The 19,454-nt window shown below is 54.9% G+C and overlaps 1 protein-coding gene across 1 annotated transcript; it reads left to right on the forward strand.

Annotated features, from left to right (window-relative positions):
- The first annotated feature begins 146 nt into the window (after positions 1-146).
- On the forward strand, positions 147-19,444 carry NMT1 (N-myristoyltransferase 1). Its single transcript, XM_049801014.1, has 12 exons — positions 147-386; positions 7,304-7,412; positions 8,752-8,896; positions 11,209-11,327; positions 11,895-11,986; positions 12,649-12,765; positions 13,251-13,421; positions 13,798-13,906; positions 15,004-15,174; positions 15,465-15,632; positions 16,053-16,190; positions 17,784-19,444. The coding sequence occupies exons 1-12, from the start codon at positions 259-261 to the stop codon at positions 17,802-17,804; spliced, it is 1,488 nt and encodes a 495-aa protein (XP_049656971.1). The 5' UTR covers positions 147-258; the 3' UTR covers positions 17,805-19,444.
- Positions 19,445-19,454: the final 10 nt, after the last annotated feature.

The raw sequence follows: 19,454 nt of genomic DNA on the forward strand, positions 1-19,454 counted from the left end.
AGCGGGGCCCGGGCCGTGGCTCTCCGCCGCGGCGGGTGGCTCTGCACGGCTGCCCCGGTGTGAGCGAGCCCTTCTGCCCCCGGAGCCCCGCCCCGGTACGCCCCCGAAGGCCGACGGGAACTGCAGTCCCGGTCCCGGCGCGGCCCGGCCCCCGTGTGTCCGCGCAGACTACCGGTCCCGGCATGCCCCGCGGCCCGCCGCCCAATCGCGGCGCGCTTTGTTGCGGGGGTGCGGCAGGCGCCGAGGCCCCGTTTCAAGATGGCGGACGACGGTGAGACAGCAGTGAGGCGGCCACCGGCGAGGCCTCCGCGGCCGTCGGCGGAGGAGAACGACCACGAGCACTGCAGCGACTGCGAGAACGAGGCGGAGCACGGGTCCAACCGGGGGTGAGCGCCGGCCGGGGCCGCCCGCCGCGACGGCGGCCGGGCCCATTGAGGCGGGCAGCGGCCGGGAAGTGAGCGGCACCCCGCCCTACGGGCGCGCTGATTGGCCGCCAGGCAGCATCCCGCGCTGCGATTGGTCGAGCTGCCCGTCGGTCTGGCGGGGGGGAGGGGCCTGCTGGCTCCCATTCACGCCTGTTGTGGGAGCGTGTGCCGAAGCTAAGCAGGGTCGGGCCCGTCCGTGCCGTGGATGGGTAACGGCCTGCGCGGTGTCTGCGGGGCAGCCAGAGAGCGGCCGCGAGTGCCTTCTTTTGGCAGAAATGAGCCCAATTCGCAGCTCTCCTTGTCCTTGCGTCAGGGTGTGTCTCCCCACAGTCCCCCGGTCCTCCAGCACGAACCCCGTCCCCCTCCCGGCATCTCCAGCACCGCGGTGGCACCCGGGGCAGTGGCATGCTCGGGCACGTTGTCCCGCTCCCCGGAGGCTGTGGCCTCCCGCTGCCGTCCCTGCGCCCTGGAAGAAGGCCAGGCTCCTGCACGCCCGTCCCGTCGTTTTCCTAAACGCAGCCCAGGGTTTTGCAAAGCTCGGCCGATGACGTCCAGAGGTATGAAATGGTGAAACGGCAACAATTAGTCTGGGAGTGACCGCGCACGGCGAGGCAGGTCCTTGTCTACGTAGGAGAGATCTAAAATCCCTAACGTAGTACACACGTTACTCACTGCCTTAATTAATAAGGCACAGAGCTGCCTCACCGTGCCTGTGGTTTGCAGGAGAGGCTTCGTCCTCGTTCCTGCTGGCTTTGCATGCAGCAGGGCACGTCATCATGTGGCTTATGCCACATCGCGGATTTCCAGAGTTTTCCAGAGGTTTTGCACCTCGTGCATCACGCACCTGAGCCTCACCGGGCTCCTTTTCCTGCTCACCCCATGCCCCAGCAGCTGCTTTCCTAACCCTGTGACGCAGAGACCGTCGGCTTAAAGAGCTCTTCTTCCTCCATCGGCAGCTTTTCCTAGGCAATCCCGCCTGTCCAGTAACCAAAGTGAATAAAAGGTCATGCAAGAAATATCACAGAGGCTTTTTTTATGACAGCACAGATGCCCGTTTATATTTTATTTGCCTCCCGGGTGTGGCACCGTGTCTCAGTTTAATAGGTTTAGCCGTGCTTGGGGAGATTTTTCTTTTCTTTCCCTCTGACATGATTAGGTTTGTGGAAACCAGAGCCAAGCAGAGAGGAGACACGGTGCTTAATCACTGTTATTTCCCAGCCGAGTAGCTCAGCCTGCCCTTTGCCAGGAAAAGGTGTGTTCTTGAGCCCTCATTGTGTCTTAGCATGGGCATTGCGTCACCTGCAACCCTGAGGAGTTAAAATGCAGTTACCTGCCTGGACTAGCTTGAGCATTGAAGTGCAGCAAGCTAACCAGGCAGCCTGGGAAAAGTTCAGTAACAAATAGACCTAGAGAGTTTGGATTGCTCGGGAAATAACAGTAAAAGCATGGCTGATGTGCACAGCGATAATGAGTGCAAGCCAGGGAGGCTTTGGAGCTCTCTGGCAAATCTCCTGTCCTCCCCAAAACTTAATGGAGGATCCACCTAGGAGAGAAAAGACCAAGCAGTAGGAAAGGTGGTGGTTTTCTTTCTTGATGCACATTGGTTCTGTTGATTTTTGTACTGTTTTGTTATGCTGGGATGTGGGAGTGTTTCTGGTCACGCCAGCTGAATGCCATCCCCAAAAACGGGGCAGGGGAAGTGCCTTGAGCTGCTGGGGTTTGCAGAGCAATGCTCAGAGTCCTGCCTCTGCTCAGTTCGTGTTAAGCGTCACTGGATCTTGGCTCTGAGATTTAAAACATAAAAGTACTACTTAGCGAGAGCAATACTTCCTTTCCTTTTAAGGACAGGAAAGAGGAATTGAGTTTCCTCCACTTAAGTCCCGTGTCAGCACTGGGAAGTGGCTGCACCGCTCTCTGCTGCAGCTGTCCAAGTTGATTTCCCAAAGAAAAAAATCCCACTTTCATATTTGTTGCAATTTCCTTTGTGCGGAGAGGGCTTCTGTTGTGTCTCCAGTGTCTGTGGAGGATTTGTTATCATTGTAGATAGAAGACACTGGAAAGGTAGGGACACCGGCATGGGCTTTGCGCCCCAGAGCTGTTGCGAGCCCGGTGGGATTTGTCAGTTCACAGGCAGTGAACGTCACTTGAGTGTCCCGGCCCTGTGAAATGTGTCTGTTCTTGGCAAAACCACCTGGGAAAAGTGGGTTTGGGTGCAAAAAGTTTGGGGACAGTCCTGTGTCATGAACTGGGTTGTTGCTGGATGGGGCGTGGGGAAAGCAAAGGGGCTTTTCTTGGTGGGACAGCGGGCAACTGCCTGGTTTGGCCATCCCTGCCTGCACTTACACCATGAGAGGATGTTCCTGGGACAACCGCTGTGCTCTAACATGCAGAATTTAGTTTTAGGTGTTATATGGAACACAGTAATGGCACACTCTGCTTCAGGACTCATGCTCTGCCATCTGCAGAGCCTCCCTCATCGCTCTGTCCCCTAATGAGATTACAGCCTAAGTACCGCACCTGATTAGCCCCAGGTTTGGCAGGAAGATTTCCAGCACCTAAATATGGAGCAGGGATCTACTATTTCTCAGCTGACACCTTTCAGGCTAGGAAGCAAGGCTGTGCAGTGGAGGAATTGCAAACTGCACAAGCCCTTGCCTGAATCTGCATTTCCAGTTTGGGTTTTGAGGAAGAACGAGCAGTGTTTGGTTGGTACCATTTGCTATCGTAGGTGTGAGATGGTCTGAGAGCCTGAGCATGGCATTTCAATTTGTGTAATGAAAGACACTTTTTGATTGCTGCAGTGTGTACGCTATGGGAAACAACTCCCAGCCTCTGTCATCTAAATCCCCCTCATGCTGACCCAGAGCTTCCCACTGGGCTTCAGGAGCTGAGGGAGCTGGGGGGAGCCAGCTGCAGCTGGAGTTGTCCTCCCTTGTGCTTTCTTCCCCCACCTTGCAAAAATAAAGCTCTTGGATCTGGGAATACAGCAGGAGCATGTATAGATCCAGGTGATAGATAAGTGGGTGCTGAGCACCAGTTTGTTACTGGATGCGTCTGGTGTTTGCCAGCCTCCAGAGGAGCTGAGCTGGTGGAGGACAGTCAGTCTGAGCCCACCCGGTTTATTTAGGTACTTCCAAAAGTCTATTTTCTAGATTGCTCATGTTATGGGTATTATTTTCTGTATCGTGGTTAGCACCAGCTCCTTTCACTTGAGCTCCAGGAGCCATCCGGTAGTGGGGAAGGGAGGCTGCAGCAAAAGGTAATGGCCATGATGGCAGCAATGCTTTTCCCAGGAGAAAGGAGAAGTGTTTTCCTTGGTCAGAAAATGGACTGCTGCAGTCCTGAAGGTAATCGGAAGACGTTCCGCATAGCGCAGCCAACGTGCCCTTCTCCACCCGCTTTATCTCGCAAAGCAGCTCGAGCTGGAAAGGAGATACAGGAGGAGAAAAGTCAGGAGGAAAAAAGCCATAAGTACAGCCAAGGGGGGCCATGGACTGGACAGGAGCTGGCCTGGCAGTTAACCCTTCCTGGGAGGTGAAAACAGTTTCAGCCCTTGCAGCTTCATGGGTAACATCAGCTATGGTAGCTGGGATTTTGGATGGTGGTGGCTCATCCCAAGACACCAGTAGGAAGGACATTGCCGTTAACTTGGGGAGCATCCGAGGGGCTGCAGCTACACTGGAGCATAAAGAAGAAGATATTTGCTTTCTTAAATGGACTTTAAAATAGAAAATACCTGTAATTGTTGCTTCCCTGGGTGTAGCGAGTTGGACCTTCTGGTTTTCCAGCATTTTCCTACATGCTGGTGATTCCTCTACTGGGTTAGTTTTCATCTCCCAGCTGGAGCAGGGCCCTTCCCCACGCCACAGCACCTGGGAATGCAAAACCTCATCCCACCTTATGCCACCCTGATTTCTTCCAGGTCACGACAGCTTTGCTCATAAATCAGGGAGGATTTTTCTCAGTGCTTTTACCTGCAAGCCCGGTGTGGGGGTGAAGCGATATTGGTTGGGCTGAACTCATTAGCAGCAAGCTGGGAGTTGGCAGCTCTGATTTATGAAGCAAAGCAATGCCGACTGAATACACAGGGGCTGGCAGGATTTTGTTTGTCGCATCTGACACTCACAGCATCCCGACGTGGAGGTGACCTGGGAAAACGTGTCCATCCTCCTTGGAAGGGGTGGCTTCCAGTGTCTGCTCTCGGATATGCTCACAAACCTGCCTCGTGCCATCAGTTTGTGGTGTTAAAATTGGCAAGAAATCAGTTGGATGTGTTTATTGCAGCTCCATGGTGGATGGTTTGGCTCATCCCAGGACCTCGGTGTGGCCGTCCCGGCTGGTTGGGGATCTGCCAGGTCTTGCCCGTGCTCCTCTGCAAGGAGTTAAAAAAAACCCATCACACATTTGTCACTAAAATCAATAGCGGTGTCAGCACCGCTTTGCCGTAATTACTTTTGCTGTCATGTCAGAGCTCACATCTCACCGGGTGGAGGTAAAGCCCTTTCCCGGTGGTGGGAGGAAAGGTGAGATGTACCCCCCCCGGGAACAGTTCAGCAGCGCTGCGGGATGCTGATCTGCACAGAGCTGTAGCTTCACGGCTGCTCCTCTCTCTGCTCTGCTGCAAGCACTTAGTGTGCCTCTGGAGAAGAGGGGGGCTTCTGATCAAGCCCCCTTTTGTGGAGCAGCTCACCCTGCGCAACTACTTGTTCCCTGTGCAGGTGAGCAAATGCTTGCTGTTTCCCGGTGTTTTGCATGGGGCTCTGCCAATAGATGGGAATCTTTTTCCCCAGCAAATGCCATCTGCAGAGTCTCTGCTGCTGTTCAGGTTTTGTCTGGAGGAAAGCCTTCCCCAGCTTAGCTGCTCTGTGTCCTGCAAACCAGACGTCTCTGCTCCGCAGGGCGATGGCTGCCCGTCACATCGGGTTTCTGCTCCACGAGTGTCAGTGGCCTTGCCGTCCGCAGGCTTCTCTACGCCCAGCCCCTCCCAGCTTCATCCCTCAAAAAAACCATTTCTCTATCCACTTTTCCCTGCTTTCAAAATTCATTTGCTGCTCAGCCCAGGGATTTTTTAAAACTTATTTCTCTCTCAGCTCTCTCCTTTTCTTGGCCTTGCTGAAATAAATAGTTGGATGCTGCTCCAACATATTTTCCAGTGTGTTTTTTCTTTCCTTTCCCTGCTCCACCCTCTTCGCTGCTATCTTGTGTTTGGTAAAGACATTAAGCCGGTCCAGGAGTAAGCAGCACTCGGAGCAGGGGTTCCAGCTGGCTGGTGCCTTCGGTTTACCGTCTGCCTCTGGGCAGATCAGAGCTGTGCGGTTGTCCCTGCTGTGAAAACAGCAGTTGTTTTAGGGGTGCAAGGAAGGAGCCACCTCTATATTGTAGAGTAAAAAATATACTGGCTTGGATCCCTGAGCTGAGATTTGGGGAAAGAAGAGGATGAGGTCCCCAGGCACAGGAGGGCAGGGATGCATACCACAGCATCTGGGCTGGCAGGGCGTCCCTGGGGCAGGCCCAGTCCTGCAGAGCTCGTACTGGTTTCCAGCCAGACCGGCTCTGGTATGGGTGATGGTGCCTGCAGGTGGTGGGCTTTGTGGTTGTGGGTGCTGTGGATGTGCCACTTGATGCAAAGAACAGCTCCCACCTGGGATCCTCCATGGCTCCGTCCTCTCCCCATTGAGCCAGACACGGGTTATGGTGCTAGTGAAAACAGAAGAGGAAAGGTGCTGTGGTTTTACTGCAAAATAAACTTGGCAGTGCTGACAGAGACAGCGCAGAGCTGAGCGACACTGATGGTGTACGCACTGTCCGCCACAACTTGCTTTGCAGAAGATCCCTCGTGTGTTAGACGCTGGTAAAGCACCCTTGGCCTGGTGTTCCCCCTTTCTCCCTCTCATCCCTCTGCTCGGTCCCACTTCATCCATCTCTGGGGTTGAATTTCCACCTGAGCCACGACCCTCTTGGAGACTGTAACCTTGTTTTGGGGGCTGTTGGCAGGTCGCAGCTTGGGGTGCTCCAGCTCCACAGCAGTAGCATTGCCTGCCCTGCATTGGGGTATCTCACTCAGGGGTAAGATCACATATGCCAGGCCAGAAGTAGGCACCTCTCCTGTGTTTTGGCGTCAGGTCACTGCCCTGGACTTGCCTATCGGCAAGGCCAGGCTTGGTGCAGGGTTTCATGCCTATGGCTGCTTTGGTGTGATCATCATGTGGATGTCTGGGGCTGCCCTGCATCCATGAAAGGAGGAGCAATGCCCTGGCGCAGGCGCCTCCCACCCTGCGCTCCCAAAGAGATTTGCTGCTCGATCTCGATTTTCCAGCTCCAGCATAACAATATAATAATTTTCTAATATAACAGCCACCCGTCTCCCTAGATCATCACCTCTGCAGGTTGCGTGACAGTTGGTACAGTGTCCTTGGCCACTGGCCCCTCCATGGCACCTGGAACTGCTGTGGTGCCTGATCTCCAGGGCTGGACCAGCATTTGCTGCTCCCACATCCATCCTTGGGCTCAGAGAAGAGGAAAATCCCTACACTGGGCATTGCTGCTACTCCATGGGGTGGATTTGGGCATGTGGGGCTGAGCAGGGTAATGTGACGACAAAAATGCAGTCACCTGCAGTGTGGGGCTCACTCCCCACTGCTGAGCAAACCTGCAGGGTGGGAGATGTTGGTGCTGGTCTGCTTTTGGGAGCTCACTGCTGGGAGGGATGCCAGGGAGAGGACACATGGCTGCACCCTCCGTGCACCTTGTATTCCGCCTCCTGGAGCCTTGGACTCAGAGCAGGGAGCTTGTGTTTTCTTTAGAGAGCTTCAGAAACCCTATAAGTGTTCTCCAAAAGAAAACCCCAAGGCTCCAATGATGTTTCTTTTGTTCCCTAGCGGCTTGAGTCCAGCAAATGACAGCGGAGCCAAAAAGAAGAAAAAGAAACCCAAACGGAAGAAAGAGAAAGGAGATCAGCCCGACCAGGCTCAGGATCAGCCGGTGAAGGTGATCGACCCTTTCCTGGAGTCGCAGCCCTGCACAACAGTCAGCCCCATCCTGAACGGCTCCAGTGTAGCTTAGGGCAAGGAAAGAGTCTTCCGCTCCTGGTTTTAGGCACTTGGCTGCTCAAAAAACTTAAGATTTAGAGTAATTTCCCAGCCTGGCTCTGTGCGTGGGAATTCCCATTGCTGCGGAAGGTGTTTGCGAAGCACTCCAGGGTAAATGCGGTCCTTGGCTGGATATCCCAGCCAGTTCCTGCATTGCGGTGAAAGGGTCAGACTGGCGCCTCCAAGTTATTCTTTCCAGACACCAGCTGCCTCCTTGCAGGCAGGGAACCGCCACTCTGCCACCTGCCAGCTTCCTCTCCTGCCCACAGCCAGCACAACGAAAGCATTTTGCTATTCTTGGGCGACATCTGATGTTGTTGATTTTTGCTTGATTAACATAAGAACAGCAGCCGGGTCAGAGCAGGGTCTGTCTTACCCCTCTTGGCTTTGCCTGATCCTGACTAGCAGCTGGTGCTTCGTGAAGGACCATGGGACATGCAAGGTTTGTCCCTCCCAGCACTGGCAGTCACCCCTCTTGTCCCCTCTGGTCCTGTGGCAGGGGACACACACACAGATCTGCACATCAACAGAGGCTGTTTTCTGTCTGATGACCAGTGCCCATCCAAATATTTCTAATATTTTGTCCTTCTGACTGTGCAGAGCATTAAATTGGGGCTTTGGGTGTTTCAAACCAACTTCACTTGGAATCGGAGAGGAGGTGGGGTTGTGAATTCAGCGCAGAGCTGCCCACTCTGCCAAGGTCTCCCTGGGGAGGAGGAGGAAAGTGTCTTTCATCTTGACTCGGCCTCTCTGCCTTGTCCTGGTCTGTGGTGCTCAGGGACTCCTCTGGAAGCTGCAGTTTGCAGATACAGATCCAGCTTAGATGGAGGAGGCTAAAGCAGTGAGAGAAAAGCCACCACAGAAAGCCCAAACGCTGGGTGTGGGTTGACCCAGGATGTCTCTGCATGGGTGTTAGCCAAGGTGAGGCAGGGAGGTTTGCTCCTGGGGCTTGCAGCACCCTCTTAACTGGAGCTTAAAGCATTTTAAGGCAGTTCATCCATCTCCTTTGACCCAGGAGTACCTAGAAACCAGGTCTAGGTGTGTGGCAGGTGGCTGGTAAAACGGTTCATCCATCTTGTAGAGAATTACAAGAGGACCTAGGCTGGGAAGGGAGTCTCCTGCCCACTGTCCCCTTCCTGGCAGTGCCCTGAGGCAGGGTTAGCTCCAGGTTCCCCTAATGAGAAGCTGAAGTACAGACCTGGTGGCACAGCTTACTCATTTTGTCTTTCTGCCCTCAGGTGAACTCTTTACCCGCTGAGAGGATTCAGGAGATTCAAAAAGCCATTGAGCTCTTCTCTGTAGGTCAAGGCCCTGCCAAAACCATGGAGGAAGCCAGCAAGAGGAGCTACCAGTTCTGGGACACGCAGCCAGTGCCCAAACTAGGTACGTATAGCCCCTTGCTGTTTTATGCTCCTTAGGAGAAGCCTTGTGGTCCCCAGGCTGCTCAAAGAAGCCCTCAAAGAAGCCGGTCTCTGGCCAGCAAGCAAGTCCCTGGACAGCCCCTCACTGATGTCCTGTCTGGGCTTCCAAGGCATCAGTGACACTTCTCCACCATTCAGCATGATGGACTAAGTGGCCAGCCCTTCTGCCGGAGAGCTATACAGGCAGCTGGGGTGGGTAAAGAGGGACGAGGAGCCATTTCAGACATCAGATTTGATGCCTCCTGCATTTGGGCATCCCTTAATCTCAGGCTTTAGCCCTTGAATTGGGTCTCCCCAGCCCTCTGTGCCCAAGTTTCATGTGGCGTGTTGCCAGCCTCCCTCTTGCCAAGTTCTAGGGGACTTGGAGCTAACCAGCTCTCCCCTTTCTGGGGGTTGAAGCTTCCCAGGAGGGGTCCTTGGTGGGGAAGGTAATTCAGGGCAAGACAGGGCCAGCCAGTGATGGGAGCCACTCAGGGAAGCAGGTCCTTGTGCTGAGCTGCCACATTGTTGGTTTGCTAGGTCACACCAGCCTCTGGCATGGGCAGGCACTGGGGCTGAGCCAGGAGAGCTGGGAGAGGAGAGGCACAAACCTCGCAAGCATCTGCACCCCCAAGCTGCCATGACCATCTAAAGATTGGGAATACTATCTCTTTGTCCCCTCTTCCCCCTGCAAACAGTCTGGCTGTGCTTCCCAGCTCTAGGCCTTGCTCCAGTCCTTTCTCCAGTTTGCTCCTGATGCTCTCAGCCTGCATCAAAAGTGATCTGCTGTCAGTAACGAGGTGTTTCTCAGTGTGGCAGCAGTGCTTGGCAGCTAAGCAGATCTGAAAGGAAGAGGGGCGCACTGCCGCGGAGCTGTGTGGCTGGAAGGCACTCATTCCTGAGCTAGTTGGAGCAAACCTGCAGTGCTCCTAGAGTGCCCAGGATTGCTTCGCTTAGTCTGTCCACCCCTGCAACCCCCAGCAAAATCCATGCAGAGCTCAGGAGAACTAGCGAATGAGTCCGAGCCCATAGTTTCTATATCTACCTGAAGCTTGTTATGGCTTCAGATTAGCTGCTCTTCAGTAATTTTCTTCATGGGGTTGTGTCCGACCCCTCTTGCTGCAAACGCTATTTGATTCCATTTTCATGTTGTCAGCACCAGTCTGAGGCTTTCTTTGGTCTCAAAGACTGTTTGCTGGAAGTGATGGTTTCAGCTCTGTGCTGGGAAAGTCATAGTGAGATGGCATAGGGTGAGGTGAGACAGCAAAGCCTGATCTTGCATTTGCCCTTTTTCCCAGAGGATCCTGGACATGGCAAACATCATTTTTGCTTCTTCTCGGAAAGGAGAGGCACAAAACAGCCCGCTCCTCTGCACACCAAATTTCTGGCTGTTCTCTGGCTGCCGGCCACTCACTGGGTCCCAGCGTCTCTGGTGGTCCTTGCTCAGGAGCACGCTCTGGCACACAGCGTTACATACACGAGGCTATTTAAGGTTGGGTAACAAAAGTGCTGTGGGATTTTTAGAGCCAGATTTCAGAGCGGTTCAGCACCTGCTCAGAACAGAGAGGACAGCCAGGGGTGAGCATTTCTGGAAGCTGCCCTTGGTGGGTGTGATGGGGGCAGTTCTTGCTCTGGGCTTTCTTCCCCTCCCCATTGCCTGGAAATGTTTTCAATCCCTTTTTAAGGGAATTCCTAATTAGCACAGCTTGCTTCTCTTGGCAGCGCTCAAGTGATGCCACTGTGTTGACATCCCCAAGAAAGCTGGTGCTTGAGCTGACATCTCTTGGCTGAATTGGAGGCTTTAGGAGTCAGTGTTTTTTCAACAAAAGTTGTCTTGTTCACTGCAGCTCTTCTTTAAGCACAGTGGGAAGGAAACCCTGATGCTTGCCAAATGGCAGAGGTCAGAGCTGGCAGGGAGAGAGCCACCATCTGGTGGTGTGGCTCATGGAAAAGTGCTGGCCAAAGCTAGGACTGTAGGGATGGGGAAGGATAAGGCATTGCATATGGACCTGCAGGGCATAGCTGTGGCCCTGAAGCTCTGATCAGTTTGGTCACCTTCTCTCTGCTGCCTGATCAGCTCCACCATTGCTGTGGAAGGGATTTTAATTCTCTGCCCCTGTGTCACGGCAAATGTGTGGCACATCTCAAACTGGGTGGGTGCAATGGTGATCACTGGCTGCCTGCACCAGGGACCTGGAGTGGGTGACCTGAGGCATGTTGGTCGCCAGATTGAGGTGTTGGGGACTTGGCCTCAAACAGTAGAGTGCATCTTCACGTCTCCCTGCTCTCTTACAGGAGAAGTGGTGAACACCCACGGTCCCGTTGAGCCAGACAAAGACAATATCCGTCAGGAGCCATACACCTTGCCCCAGGGCTTCACCTGGGATGCCCTGGATCTTGGGGATAGAGGCGTGGTGAGTACCAGCAGCTTGGCACACACATGTTAGGTTGGCGTCTCCATTGCCTGTTGGCAGTTCCGTGCTTGGACTGCCAAAGATGCTTCTGGGAACGGGAACGTGTCCTTACCACACCAGGCAACTCTCCAGCTCAGTGGTCACATCATCTCCTTGGACTTAGGTGGGTCTGACTTCCCCCACCGTGCAGTTACCTCTCAGCCATCCAAGGTTGGCTTGGTTTCTTCATGGGCATGAACAGTAACTTCTCCACATGCTCTTTAAGTGTAAGGATGCCTGAAGCCAGGAGTTTTCCCTTTGGAAGACACTCCAGACTGTGACCCACCACCCTGGGATGTGACCTGAGGGCAGCAGGACTTAACCTGTATGTCCTGCTGCTTACCCCCGTCTGCAGTGGCACCGGTTCAGGAGCCCGGAGCAGGGGAACATGCCGGTAGCAGGGACATGGCTGCACATGGCACCCATTGCTGTGGCCACACAAAAAGTGTTCACGGTCCTGTCTCAGGGCAGCTGGGGTGTGTGATGGCTGAATAACTTTCTTAATCTGCTTGGTCTCTCCTGCTTTAGCTGAAAGAGCTGTACACACTTCTGAATGAGAATTACGTGGAGGACGATGACAACATGTTCCGGTTCGATTACTCTCCTGAGTTCCTGCTGTGGTGAGTGGCACCACAACCGCGGAGCAGAGGGTGTTGGATGCTGGCAAGCCTGGTCCTAGTGACAGCGCTGCAGCTGCCTTTGCTTATCCCATCTCACTTCTTTCTGAAATCTCCATTCCCCATCTGTCACCGTGTGTGTGTGCAGTGTCCCAGGTACGCTGCAAGAGGGGTCTCTTGCCCAGCCCTGCCTGCCTCTGGCTTCTTTGAGATATGGGAGCCTAAACCAGGATTTTTTTCCTCTCTGGTTTGGTCCCTTGAGAGTTTGTAAAAATCCCGGTAGCTGAGGAACTTCTCAGCACCCTGGAGCTGTAGGATGAAGGCAGCTGCCAAGTAATGTTGCCAGCAATAACACCTGGAGACCTGTTGCCGCAAAGCTGCTGTTTCCTCAGGGTGCTCATGAGTCGAGGAACACGGATTTATTTCCTCCTGTGTCGCTAGTGAAAACTGGCCTTGGCCACAGAGTGCAGGAATTGCCCTGGATCCCAGCAGTCCTGCCTTGTCACATCACTGTCACCCTCTCGTCCTCCTGCCTGCAAACCCACAGCTGCGTTGAGCAGCCTGGAGCAGGACACAGGGCATCCCAGGACATGGTGGGGAGGCAGGAGCAGGTACACTGGGGAGCTTTGATGGGATGTGACTTCTGAAGTATGTCTCTTCTCCAGGGCACTGCGTCCTCCAGGCTGGTTGCCCCAGTGGCACTGTGGAGTCAGAGTTGTCTCCAGCAAGAAGCTGGTTGGATTTATCAGCGCGATTCCAGCCACTATCCACATCTATGACACGTGAGTGCTGCTTGGCTGCATTTCTCATCCTGCCCCTTGATGGCATGTGGGGCTTCCTGAGAGCGCTGAGGTCTGGCTATGTTGTTCTCCCCAAACAGCCAAGCCAGACTTACGCTGTTCAGCCACGGAGATGCTTTGCTGCTTGGAGAAGGTGGGGGCTATTTAAGGTGGGCAGTGAAGTTCTGTGCAAAGACATCTTGTAGTTAGCAGCCGTGAAGGCCGTTTTCCTCAACAAGTGAGGTCTGCTTAGAGCTCTGGCTTACATAAATCCTCCAGGGCTGGATGGAGACCATTTCCCTGGGAAAACCTTGAGTAACAGCTTAAGGGAGAATTCTCCAAACCCAGCCCTTGCCCCTTTGGCCTTCCCCGAGGCTTTGACTCCTCTTTCTGTTGAAGGGGCTGGAGGTAAATTGCCCAGGGCGTTGGACTGATCCTCCCAGGTCAGGACAGTTGGGTCTCATGCTCTGCATTGTTTCTTTCCCAAGAGAGAAGAAGATGGTAGAGATAAACTTCCTGTGCGTCCACAAAAAGTTGCGCTCAAAACGGGTGGCTCCAGTTCTGATCCGTGAGATCACGCGGCGGGTTCATCTGGAGGGGATCTTTCAGGCTGTTTACACTGCGGGAGTGGTGCTGCCAAAGCCTGTGGGGACTTGCAGGTGAGTGTCTGTGGTTCTCCAAAGAGATTTCTGTCTGCAGACCTTCCCTTGCTGAGAACCCTTCTGTGGCATTTAGCATGTGTGGTATTCACTGGGACAGGAGAGATCAATTCCAGCCCAGGTTTCTCCTCCCCACACTGTTCTTCCAGGATTAAGTCCAGTAGCTTTGCTTAAGCTGCTCATATATCACAAGACAGGAGACTTTCTGCAGCACAAGTGCTTCAGGCCGCCCTTGTTTTTCACTGCGGGAGCTGCTGGCCTCTTCACGAGCTGGTGTGATGTTCTCGCTTGCCCTCTCATGGCAGCTACGAGAACCTCGTGCCCATGCAGCTGTCCGGCTGCCCAAGAACAAGTCTCCCACCGTGTGTTTCTGCAGGTACTGGCACCGGTCCCTGAATCCTCGGAAACTCATCGAGGTCAAATTTTCTCACCTGAGCAGGAACATGACTATGCAACGTACCATGAAGCTTTACCGGTTGCCCGAGGTGGGTGCCAGCCGGGGCTGTGAACCACGAAGGCAGAGCTCATGAATTGCTCCTCGCTGAGCAAGGGGTGAGGCTGGGAACTGGAGACAGAAATGTCTCGGCCGAGGTCAAGTCCTTTGCCTGGAGAACTCGGGTTTGTTTCATGTAGTAAATGACTCTGTCAAGCCATTGCGCTTTATTTAATCTTTATTTATTTTTGCCTGGGTACCTGCATTTTAAGGGCAAATTCTTGCAGCTAGAGGACCCTGTGAGCTTTTGTTTCATGGTGAGTCATATCCTGTCCTCCTGGTAAAACGAGAACGCAGATATGACAGCCTTCATCTGTCCAAACACAGCCTCGGAGTGACCTTGAATTTGGTTAGTCCCTCATTCTTCAGTCAAACTGATCGGTTCTGTCACTGCAGTTGTCCTGCTGGGGAAGTTCCCCAGCTGGATATGGGAGAAAAAACAAACAAAGCATTAAAATTGCCACCACCTTCCCCGACCTTGTTGGCTTCCTTCTGTCGGTCAGAGCTGTTTGTTTCGGTTGGAGAGCGCTGCTTCAGTGCTGGGCAGCACATGGCTCCTGTCTCCTGCCTCCCGCCGCAGCAAAGGCACCAGCTGCTGTTTTGTACTTGCTGATTTCTGCGCAGAAGCCCAGACCCAGAAGCAGTGCATGCTGCTTGATCTGGGCTTTGCTGAGCAATCCCAACCCTAGATTAGAAATCGAGTCCGACTGGAAATAACATCAGACGCTTCCTTGCGGTGCCTGGGGCACATCTCCCACCCTGTCCCTGCCGTGAGAGGGAGCAGAGACCTGGAGTGAGGCAGAGATCTTGTGTCGTTAGTGGGTGGGAGGCCAATTCCAGCGGGACTTGACCTGGCACATGGGGCTTTGGGACCCGCTGTGCTTCTCTGTGGTCTTTGCCATCAATGTCATGGCCAATCGCATCCATTCTTCTGCCAGGCAAGCAAGGCTAGGGGGAAGAGCGCTGGGTTGTGGGACTGAAAATGGGCTGATCTAAGCAGAGAGTGTCTCTGTGCCACTTGTTGGAGAGCCCTTGGGTGATAAAAGCCACCGTGCAACCAGCAAAAATGATTTGTCCTGCTTTCTGTAGACTCCCAAGACTCCCGGCTTGCGGCCAATGGAGAACAGAGATATCTCTGCAGTGCACAAGCTCTTGACCGATTACCTGAAGCAGTTCCACCTGACACCCGTCATGAGCCGAGAGGAGGTGGAGCACTGGTTCTTACCTCAGGAGAACATCATTGACACCTTTGTGGTAGAGGTGAGGGAGCAGGAGCAAGACAGTGGGGTATTTTCCTGGGCTTCTTCCTCTACTGGAAGAGTGTGCAGTGAGCTGTGGGAGTGACTGGGGAGGTTGCTGCCCTGGACAGTGAAATGCTCTTCCAGGGTGGGAGGGTTGAGCTGCTGGAGGATGGTGCCTCTCCATTCTGGGCTGCCCCGAGTCTCCTCGCAGGGAGCCCACGCATCACTCAGACTGGCAGAGCCCCTGTAAGGCTCTGGCCGGGCTTTATCCTGGCTCTGATGTGTTGCGGTGTCACTTCTGGCTTCCAGAGCGCCCCAGGGGAGGTGACAGACTTCCTGAGCTTCTACACGCTGCCCTCCACCATCATGAACCACCCTACTCACAAGAGCCTGAAAGCTGCTTACTCCTTCTACAACGTTCACACCAAGACGCCTCTCATCGACCTCATGAGTGATGCTCTTATACTCGCCAAGTCGGTGAGTGATGGCAGGGCCGGGGCAGCACCACTGGGCACTGGGCAGCTCACCGCTCGCCTGACCACCCTTGGGTTTGTGGGGAGGGCCAGCCATGGGGCAGGGCTTGTACCCAAGGATGTACAAACCCAAATCCTAAAGGATCTTCTGCCTGGGAGAGGGGTGCAGCGGTAGCCTGAACCTTCCAGCTAGCATTGAGCTGAGCTCAGGGTGTCTACTCATTTCTTACAGCAAACTATTGCCGTATGTCCGTAGCGCTTGAGTTGAGGGTGGGTGCGCTGATGCCGAGTTCTTCTCTGGCGGTCTCAGTCCCTTCTTGGGGTGCAAGGCTGGGCAGGAGAGGAGGCAAGCAGCTCATGGATGGGAGGAACTCCCTAGCACGTAAGCAGGAGGAGCTGATGGCTTTGTGTCTTGCCCATGCAGAAAGGATTCGACGTCTTCAATGCACTGGATCTCATGGAAAACAAAACCTTCCTGGAGAAGCTGAAGTTTGGGATTGGGGACGGGAACCTGCAGTATTACCTGTACAATTGGAAGTGTCCCAGCATGGCACCAGAGAAGGTCAGTGCCTTGGGGTGGTGGGGTCCTCCAGCCCGGCCAGTGCACGGGAAGGGGTCTTGTCTCCACAACCCCCAGGGAGATGAGTTTGCTGTCACACACACCTTGGCGTTCCCAGGTCAGCCACTGTCTGGTGCAGTGTTACACACAGTAACAGGTGAATCCAGTGATGGCTCCTCTGTGCTCTCCCCGCTATGCCTGCACAGAGGGTGTCCCTGGGGAAAAGCACTCGCCACTTGTCTCCCCAGGCTCATTTTACTCTTGGACTAGTGCAGGTTCAGAGTCCTTTACCTTGGGCACATCCGCACGGACGACCTCTTCCCACTGTGGAAGGAGGCCAAGTACAGAGAGGAGACAGGCAGAGGGCTGCAGGGTGACAGATGTGACACCAACAATTGCAACAGTCACCTGGGAGGTGGTTACTGTGCCCTGCAAGTCCGTGCAGGACCTGCGCAGCCCTGCAGCCTGCGTGTCAGTCTGTCGTGGTGGGGTGAGACGAACAGCAACCCCTCTAGAGAGAACAGACGTGCTCAAGAGCCATTGGTTTATGTTGGGCAGGACCCCGTGACAATGGGGAGCTCTGCCAGCATGGTCACCTGTAGCATGTGCAGAGGGGCTGAGCCACGGGATTGCAGGGGTGTCACCTTGTCCCTACAGCCAGCAGATTGCTTCCCCACCCAGCTGCTCCAAGTGCTGCAGCTGTAGACATTCCATCTGCCTGCCCTGGGCCGTTTTTGGGCAGCACCCGGTTGCTACTGTATCTCCACCCCGAAGATGTGGTTCAGCATCTGTCAGGTCCGTAGCCATCTTGGAGAGGACAGTGCTTGAGAGCCAGAAGCTGCCCGGCTGCATCAGCGCTGCAGCCTGCCTGCGCTATGTCACAACAGCTAATTAATGCTTTAACAGCAGTAACGGGGCTTTGGTTCCCCCTTTGCAGGGTGTGTGAAGCCAGGTCTGCCTCTGTGGGTACAAGCCCACGTGCCTTAAACCAGCCTTGCCCTGCTGCTGAGCCTTTCAGAAAGCTCCAGGAGGTTGCCAGAAGGTTTCAGCAATCCCTTTCTCACTGGGAGAGGTGGTGGATTGGAGAGCCTGGTGCTGGGAGCTGCTCTCTGGCCATACCCTGTGGTGGGGCTGCCAGTGGCTCCAGTGGGTCGGAGCCTGGGACCGGCCACCAGCGCGTCCTGTCATGCAGTGGCCGGAGAGCACTCAGCAGTGCCAGCTGCCTGCAGCGGGGCCTGTCTTGGTACAAGGCTCTCAGGAAACAGCTTCTCCCAGATCTGTTAACAGCTTAGAAACAACCTTGGCTTGTAAATCAAGGCTGTCTTGCAGACTGCCCGGGCTTGTCACACCCCAAACATCGGTCACCTCTCCAGACTGGAGCTCAGCAGGTTCTGTGCACTCATTTGGCCGCACACCCAGGGCTCTCCCTGCTCCCAAATATCCCAAAGCTGGTGGGAAAACCGACGCAGATGGAGCTGAGCCCTCCCAGCCAGCACGGCAAGGGCTTGTGAACTGCATCTGCCCAGAGCTGACTCTGGGGCAGAAGATGCTGGTGCTTGGCACATCTTGACCTGGTGTCTCTGTTGGCTCCCCCAGGTCGGACTGGTGTTGCAGTAAGCGAGCCCTTGCCAGGAGAGCGTGCCGCCACCGAGGAGCCGGGCCCAGTGAAGGTGCTGCCCTCGTCCTTTCCGCCAAAGCCAGACCTATGCCGGGAGAGGTGGAACCAAACCAGCCGCACAGCCACCCACCGCCTGGATTCACCAACCGCGTCCCACAGCGCCGGCCGCCGCTCCCCCGCTGGCATCAGCGGTCTCCTTTGTTTTGATTTAATTGCATCCTCGTAAAGACGTGATCAAGGGAATGTAACTGCTGAAACTAGCTCATGATTGGCATATAATGGAGTTAACGGGTGAATAATAAAAGTATATATTATATATATTTTAAATCTTTCCTGTTCCAAACTGACATGAGTTGCATTCGTCTGCTGAAGGCCACCTCCAGGTTGCTGGACCGTGACTTTTCTCAACGGGGCCAACCAAGGTAGATGCTTACTGCGCCGAACGGCTCAGCACCGGCGTGGTGGAGCACCGGGATGCGGTGGCCAGGCTGCCGAGCCCTCCTGCCTGCCTGGAGGGTGCTTTGGGCTCTGTCCCCTGCTTGGCTGTTTTCCCCCAGTTTGCTCACTCATCCGTTAAACTCGGTCCTTCCCGTGGGTGCCTGGAGAGGGAGGATGGCACCGTCCCTCCCCGTGAGCTCGGGAGCACATCGAAATTTCTAAGGGCTATTTGTGCAAGTGATGCCTTGTCCCTTCTCCCCAGCCTCGGAGACTTGAACCCTCTCTGCTCAATGGGGCAAGTGCTGAACTGAGGAGCAGCAATGCCCGAAGACACAGGGCGACTCAGCTCCTCGCTGCCTCCGGAGCTCGTCCAGCACACCCTGCTCTGCTTGGACTCCTCAGGGTCATTCATCTCCACCACCCCTCGTGACACTGGGGCTGTGGGCATTGGGGGGATGATCCATCGGTGCTGCCGCACCTCAGGGCTCTCTGCTCAGCTGCTTTTCTCTGGAAGCATGGAAATACGGATACACATGCAAGTGACTGCCCTGCAACATGCCATCGGCATTGCCCCGGGGCTTCAGCCTCTCCAGCCAGCCCAGTGCCTCTTCCACCAGGCTCATCATCTTGTGCTGTGGGAACCTCTGAGGTAAAGGAAATGTTTTCTTTCATGGAAAACCTTTATTGCATCAAGATATCTTGGCAAACGCGCCCGGGCAGCCTGCTGCCTCCCACCGTGATGTGAACCGTGTCCATGAAGAGCTCTTAAGATGCTCCAGCCCTCCCAGCCAAAGGTTTCCAAAGCTGCACACCAAGGCCAAGACCCCATCTATGCACTCCTGCGCCTCCCTGTCCCTCTGTGCCCCTGCTGTGCCCCGTGGTACACCATGGACCCCTAGCGCCTTTGCCCACCCCGGTCTGGACCTACGGGGCCTCAGTGAGGGACCAGGAGCCCAGTCGTGTGTCCCCCAGCAGCGCCATCACATCACCCCTGCTCAGGGTCCCCTGTCACCTATGCAAGTACCTCTGCGTCCCCTCCTGTGTCCCCCAGTGTCCTGGTCTGGGGGAGGCTGAGTGTGGGTGGGGGGGCTGTTTGGCGGGACCCTTCCCCTGTCCCCACGGCAGTTTTGCGGGCTCCTCCAATGAGCACCACCCTGTCCCCCATGGGTCCAGCACCCATGGGTGCTTGGCACCTCCCCGGGGCAGTGCTG

The sequence above is a fragment of the Accipiter gentilis genome, chromosome 5 (genome assembly GCF_929443795.1).
Source record: "Accipiter gentilis chromosome 5, bAccGen1.1, whole genome shotgun sequence".
Lineage (NCBI taxonomy): Eukaryota > Metazoa > Chordata > Aves > Accipitriformes > Accipitridae > Astur > Astur gentilis.